The 7,500-nt window shown below is 37.5% G+C and overlaps 1 protein-coding gene across 1 annotated transcript in view; it reads right to left on the bottom strand.

Annotated features, from left to right (window-relative positions):
• LOC144969963 (gem-associated protein 5-like) overlaps nt 1-7,500 on the bottom strand; it is a 296,403-nt gene that overhangs the window by 61,445 nt on the left and 227,458 nt on the right. The window contains exons 22-24 of the mRNA XM_078909074.1: nt 6,559-6,678; nt 3,138-3,348; nt 1,685-1,856 (exon numbers count right to left, since the gene is read on the bottom strand). Of these exons, the coding sequence (XP_078765200.1) occupies nt 1,685-1,856; nt 3,138-3,348; nt 6,559-6,678 (503 nt within the window). The remainder of the gene's footprint in view (nt 1-1,684; nt 1,857-3,137; nt 3,349-6,558; nt 6,679-7,500) is intronic.

Here is a 7,500-nt window from a genome sequence, read left to right as displayed (position 1 = left end):
TAAATACTTTCATTTTCCATTCCCAGACATCCAAGAAGCAAAATGAAAAACAAACAAACAAACAAACCCTCCCCCCCCCCCTACATCGCGGCCCTTCCCATATATTGAGGTTTTACATTACACAATGCCCATCTAAAAATATTTGATAGATTAAAAACAGTTTCCATAAAATATTCCTTTTTCCGTAGTATGAAATGAAATGGTAGCATTGATTATTTTATTTAGAAAAGACAGCTAGAGATATCGGTATATGGAACAGGCGCGGCATAAATGATTCATCATCATCATCATTATTATCATTATTTTTGTTATTATAATTACTATTACTATTATTATTATTATTATTATTATTATTATTATTATTATTATTATTATTATTATTATTATTATAATTAAAATTCTTGTTCTTCTTTCTTCTTCTTCTTCGCCTACAACGGATCACAGGTCAGCAACAACAACAACCCCCCCCCCCCCGCCCAAAAAAAAAAAAAAAAAAAAAAAAAAAAAAAATTGAGAATTTATACAGTGCATTATCCACTAATCGTGCTCAAACGGTTTCCAAGGGGTCATAGACCAACAGCAACACTGAACATGTAGAACAGGACATGATGTCTGTTTGGGACTGTTACAATTTTTTCCGACCGAGACAATATTGTTTTATCATAGCAAAGTGAGTGACCCCACTTGTTTTCAGCAGTTGCTGAACTGAACAGGAACTGAGTGTGAACGTTTTATCTCGCCTCGCTCGGAATTAAAATGTCTCTCAGTTTCCTAGCAACAAAGTGAAACAACACACAGAGTTTCTTCGATATTGTTTTTAGAACACATTTGGCTGATCAGTTCTCACTGAATAAATGTTTGAATAGTAATATATAAACATTTTAGGTTACACATAGTTTTGTTTGCTGGTATGTTTCATGTGTTTGTTGTGAGTAAATTACAGATATGTATAGGTCTATGACACACTGGCTATTCACAAACTGGAACCGAATGGAGACGAAAAAGAATCAATCAGTTTACAGTGCTGTTCCAATGGGGATATCTATATCACTATTCTATGTGCTCGAGGTCATTGGTCACATTGCAAAATTTGCACAAAATGACCTACATTGTGAAAAGTTTTCACAGTTTGAGAAATATCCAGCATCACAATTGATCATTTTGCTCATCATGACTCATTGGTATGTTTTAAACTTTCATAAACAAAGCGGCGTGTTTACAATTTTTGAGAAAAATCCAATCGTTGTACAGCAACAGATCATGTGATCGATGACTAGGTTGGACGAAAACATGAATATGAATCGCTCCCATTTAACTGTGTGCACTGTAGCCAAAAAAAAAAAAAGAAGAAGAAGATGGTAATGGATGGGTCATGTGGCCAGAATGGAAAAAGGGTCACTTCCCAAGACAGCCTTGTACTGGACAGCAGATGGGAAGAGAAAGCGGGGACCCAAAGAAACCTGGCGAAGGACCATGGAGAAAGAATTAAAGGAAGCAAGCCTGTCCTGGAATACAGCCACCGCAAAAGCAGCCGATCGCAAAAAAAGGAGATGTCTGGTGCATGCCCTATGTGCCTCAAGGCCTGAAGAGGATTAAGTAAGTAAATAAGTAAGTAAGTAAGTACTGTAGCACATTGAGATGACGACCGACGACAAGTGACAATGAATACCAATTATCTTCCTACCTGGCAAACTGACTCTGTTTTTAGTGGGCAGGTTGTCGTTGTCGTCATTCTGTCCCCACTGCCTAAAACTGGTGGCTGGATCCAGAGGCTTCTGGGTCAAGGTCATTCCAGGGCACATTGATGCCATCTGCTCCACCAGGAGTTCATGGGTACTCAACAACGGCACGAGAGGCTGATGTGGGGGAGGGGGAAAAAATGGTATCAACCTTATAGCAGAGTATGAATATAAACAACAACCCGAGTCAGAACAAGATAAAAATAGTTCTCTATATCATTATTTATTTATTTTTTTTTTAGTTCTCTATAGATAGAATGCGCTTGGCCAAGGAGTTCACAACAATGCCATCCGGAAGTATAACGGACCAACACACAAACTCTGTGTAACCATGAACTTTTATAGCCTGGTTAATACAGTTTAGTGAGAACAACTCACAAACGCGGATGGCAAAAACCATAACAAAGGCCTGAGTGACGTCATCTGCATACTATCTATATCCAAAAAAGAAAAAAAAAGTTCTCTACATCAGTGATTTGTTAAATATAATAATAACCATATTTGATTAGCGCTTTTTGCCGTCGCCTCAAAGTGCTTTACAAAGTCAGATATCTAAAACAATCAACACATACACATGAGTGAGCACAGCACGTGCACACGACACACAAGGCTTCTTCCGCTTTACTGAAATCAGATACGGAGAGAACAGTTTAAAGGTGTAATTCATCCCCACAGGTTTGTCTTTCGTCAACAGATTTGGCTTAAAATTCAGATTTCATCATTGGATCCCTCCCATCATAACACCGTTATGAGAGATTATGTAGTCCCATTTATTTATCATTCATTTCAAACTCAATGGCAACAACTAGGATTTAGAATCATACGATTTTAATAAATAAAATAAAATTCCCTTTACTCATCCCCAAAGGGAATTTTGTCTTTATGCAGTCTATTTCAATAAAAGATTGAAATAGCTCAGGCATCAACCACAGCCACTTGAGCTAGGCTGATATGACTTGCTTGTACGGCTATGTGGTCTAGTGAAATGACACTCGCTTTCAGATCGGAAGGTCCTGGGTTCGAGCCTTGCTCTGAGCATAGTTGAGTCCTTGGAGAAGGTTCTTTACTCACATTCTCTCACTGTATTCAAATGTAAAATGAGCCGTTAACAGCATTGTCTCTGTCTGAAAATAATTGTAACATCGCCTAACAGGCGTCATGTCCCATCCTAAATGTTAAATGTTGCTGTTGGCCAGGGATCCCTTGTAAAGCGCTTTGAGCACATTTAGTGGATATTGTGCTAAATAAAAGCTCTTTTTTTCTTCTTCTTCTTCTTTTTTTTTTTTTTTTTTGCTGAAAGGCCACACAGTGAGGTGGTTAGTGGAACTCTGTATCTTTTGGATGTGAGGAACTGATCCATTTTGCTGACCCACATTTCCCCCCCGTCCTTCTCCTCACCTTCAAACAGTCGTGCTCTTTCACAAATCCATACGCCTCCTTCCACTCTCCAGAGATGAGATACTGAGAGAAGAGTTTGAAGGCATACTCCATCCCCGAGGGTTGGTCCTTTACCAACAGACTCATGTGACAGGCTGTCCTTAGGGAAGACTGGTCATTGCGTCTGGCTATCATCTTGCTGGCCTCTTGGATCTGTCTCATTGCCAGGTAACTATTTTGTAACAATAAAAATATTTTTAAAAAAAAATAGATAAAAAAATAGAAAAGAAAGAAAAAATAGAAAAAAAAAAAGAAAAGAAAAGCACTCAAGATCAATTCTTCCCCACAAGAAAAAAACCCCCCAAAAAAACAAAAAAAAAACAAAACAAAAACAACAAATGAACATTTGCATTGCCTATTTCCACAGGTTCACAGTGATCGATTAGCTTAACAATGTGTCATTTATTCCCCCAATAGGCCACATAAAACTAAATTTCTATTTTATTTATTCCCCGAAAAGGCCATATTATAGAAACAAATTTCCATTTCATTCACATGGCGTCCAGCAAAATTTCAGAGTCAAAATTGCGACCTTGAAACAAAATTTACGACCTAGGAAAGTAAAATAATATTTTCTTCTGAAATCAACGGTTTATGCTCCTATTACATTTACCTAAGCATCAATTTTCTATAAAAGCCCATTTCCAATAACTTCAATATCATTTTTTCAAAGAGTTATTATGTGCTATATGTGTGTGTGTGTGTGTGTGTGTGTGTGTGTGTGTGTTTATGAGACAGAGTGGAGGGAGGAAGTAAATATCACCCACTCACTATCCAGCGTCATCATCGTTGACTTTGGCTGCCCGCACTCTGTGATGCCAAAAGTCTGCCCATTCTCTTCGTCTGTTGACGGTATACTATAATTCTCTTCCATTCATCTCTGTCCATTCTAGGATGTTGTTTATATAACTAGGCCTAGGTCTTCCCATTCTCCATTCGCCCTCCATTTATTAGTAAATATAATATTTAGAAATACTTTTTCTTTCTAAAAAGTTTCTTCGAATGATATGTCAGTTTCAACTTGTAATATGAAAAGTAGTCAAAGAAGTATTGGTAGTTTTAGTGGTGTTAATAAAGCTGTCGTAGCCGTTGTGGTGGTGGTGTGGTGGTGGTGGTGGTAGTAGTAGTAGTAGTAGTAGTAGTAGTAGTAGTAGTAGTAGTAGTAGTAGTAGTAGTAGTAGTAGTAGTAGTAGTAGTACTTGTAATGATAATAGTAGTAGTAGTAATAGTAGTAGTAGTAGTAATAGTAGTAGTAGTAGTAGTAGTAGTAGTAGTAGTAGTAGTAGTAGTAGTAGTAGTAGTAGTAGTAGTAGTATAGTAATAGTAGTAGTAGTATAGTAGTAGTAGTAGTAGTGTAGTAGTAGTAGTAGTAGTAGTAGTAGTAGTAAGTAGTAGTTAGTAGTAGTAGTAGTAGTAGTAGTAGTAGTAGTTAGTGCTAGTAATAATAATAGTAGTAGTAGTTATAGTAGTGGTATTCAAACCATACTACCATAACCGTCATCATCCCTACCACCACTACTACAGCCACCACTATCTCCACATCATCATCCCTACCACCTACCACTACCACATATCACTGTCATGTAACCTCGTCTTTGATCATTTTTAAAATATCAAAACATAAAATAGATTTTAATCAAAGCCTCATAATTACTAAGGTAAGACTGCAATTTATTTTGTTGTGTGTTTGGCTTAGTCACCCTACACATTTCAATCAGGGCAGATGTGCTTGTCAACAAACAACATTGTGCGACCGCAGCAAAGTGGTTTGCTTTTTACAATTTAAAGCAATGTTAGTGTAGTTAGTGATGGAAAGGGTGACATTGACCGCAAAACTATGGCCGGGCATTGTGTCCTTTACAAGCAATGCCCTACTCGACTGAGATGTATTTTAGTCCTAGTAATAAAAAGAAACCTAACTTATGGCATGAACCTTTGGCTCAGTTTGCCCTGATGAGGGAATACATAAAGCATGGAGCAACTCATTCCCCGAGAGCATTGCATTGTCACGACTTATGTCTCATCTTTGCTTTTGTGTGTGTGTGTGTGTGTGTGTGTGTGTGTGTGTGTTTATCACCCTTTATAGATTGTATGCAGATGACGTCACTCAGGCCTTTGTTATTGTTTTTGCCATCCGCGTTTGTGAGTTGTTCTCACTAAACTGTATTAACCAGACTATAAAAGTTCATGGTTACACAGAGTTTGTGTGTTGGTCCGTTATACTTCGGGATGGCAATGTTGTGAACTCCTTGGCCAAGCGCATTCTATCTATAGGTAGTATATTATTGTAGCTTTTTCAGGTTACAATTCCTTCCTTAATTCATCCAATGATATCTACTTGCCTCACTAAAAGAGTACTTATGGCAATAGATTAGAACTGGCGAGGCTAGAATAACATCAAAACGCAATTCAAACGGACGATCTTGCGTGATGAATAGAGTAATGGATAATGTCAATGGGCCTTTCTTAAGGTGCAGTTTTTATTATAAATTCAGCACTGTTGGTAAATATCACAGGTGTAGTACACTGGCAAAACAGATTATTTTCATTTTGACCAGAATTTTTAAAAAGAACAAACTTAAGCAATGGTCTAATCTAGTGGTGAGTTCACATGGAATCAGATCACCCCGGAGACAATCAGAGGAGTCTCCCAACATCAGTGGGGAATCAAAATGACCACCAATGTACATTACAATGGTCAGACTGTATGTCCGACTGGTGCCTAGTATGTTCAAAATAGCAGCTCCTTGATGAAGCCTCGTCATTTTTGCATTCGTAATTTTGTGCTGCCAGATTTAATTCTTCAATAAACTTTTTATAAAAACATTTCACTCAATCTTCGATTTACGATTTTTATTTACAACAAAGAGGTCAAACTTACGACATTTTTACGACTATACGACTTTGCTGGACACCCTGATACAGTACGAGTCGCCTTTTATTAGGTGTCCGTTTTGTACAAACACTTTTACAAAATCCATCACTGTTTGTAGCCAGTTGTTCCTGGATCAAGAGGGCTAATGTGTGGAAAGTGCCTTACCAAAGCACACATCATTTCCACCATCACTGTCACCCATTCAGCCACTGACCACACCTAACACAAAAATACATTTTTCCTACTCACACAGAAAAGCAACACGTACATTCTATAATGATATTGTTCAGCAAAATGAACTCTACAATACTATGACCAATTTTTATGACTATAACATTTTAAAAAAAATCAATAAATTTTGTGATGAACAAAAAAATAAAATAAAAAATAAATAAATAGTAAGAAAATTGAGAATTATAAAACGTTTTTTTTGTATTGTAATAACGAATGTGAACATTTTCCTAGGGCTGGTACGGAGAGGGTTAAAATGACCATTGGTCCACTGACCATTTCGCAGCTTGTTCAAACTGTCCCTCCTTCATGAGACACTGACCCCACTCCGTGTACAAGTCTTCTAGGATGGGGTCCACAGGAGACAGTCGGATACGAGCTAAGGACACAGCTTCTCTGGAAAATAGACATTCAAAAATAAATGTGTGTGAAGCAATCACTATCACGTGACTCACGGTCTCAATGGATGAACTAGGTAGTGGACATAGGGAAGAAAAGTGTGATGTCAAAAACTGGTTCCTATTTCAATGGAAGTGTAAAACCGTTGGAAGGACTGAAAACATCCCTTGTGTAATTTATCTTCTGGTTTCAGAGTGACGGTATCATATTTTCTAGTCTAAATTTATGCTGGTCGTCAATAAATAACATCCATCCTCGCTCTTTTACGTCCCGTAATGTTAAAAATCTGTCTACACATCCTGCTTCTAAAATAGATATGCCACCTTATGATTCAATATATAACCTATTCATTATTAGTCCTCCGAAGGACTGGTTACATACACACTTCCAAGATTTTAGAAACCAAAAGTATAGAGGGTGTGACGTCCCGACTTTTCCCCATTGGATTTGCTTCACAAATGTGACCTCCAGTCTGAAAACAGGATTTCTATTCGTCTTGGCGGAAACCAAAGACAATTCCTTCCACTCCAACCAACTCAAACGTTTCTATTTCGCATCCTTTCTCCACTCTAAATTCACTTGAAGAGATCCGATTCGTCCCGAAAAAATTAACACCGTACAGAGACGGTGGGTAACAATTCATATGACAGTTGGTGTTAATTTCCATCCATTATTTTGGTATTTATAAATACACAATTTCATCCATTCCAAAAGACCCCTGCCCAATATTCGTACTTGGTAACATTTTAATTGTAAATTTCCTCTTAACGGTTATATTCATCCCGATCTATTGCTGTTGTGAGAAAGCATGTCCTACCA

The sequence above is a fragment of the Berghia stephanieae genome, chromosome 4, assembly GCF_034508935.2.
Source record: "Berghia stephanieae isolate SIO BIC M18660-M18661 chromosome 4, UCSD_Bste_1.3, whole genome shotgun sequence".
NCBI lineage: Eukaryota > Metazoa > Mollusca > Gastropoda > Nudibranchia > Aeolidiidae > Berghia > Berghia stephanieae.
Note: the sequence above shows the minus strand (reverse complement) of the source record. Positions and strands in the feature narration are given on the sequence as shown.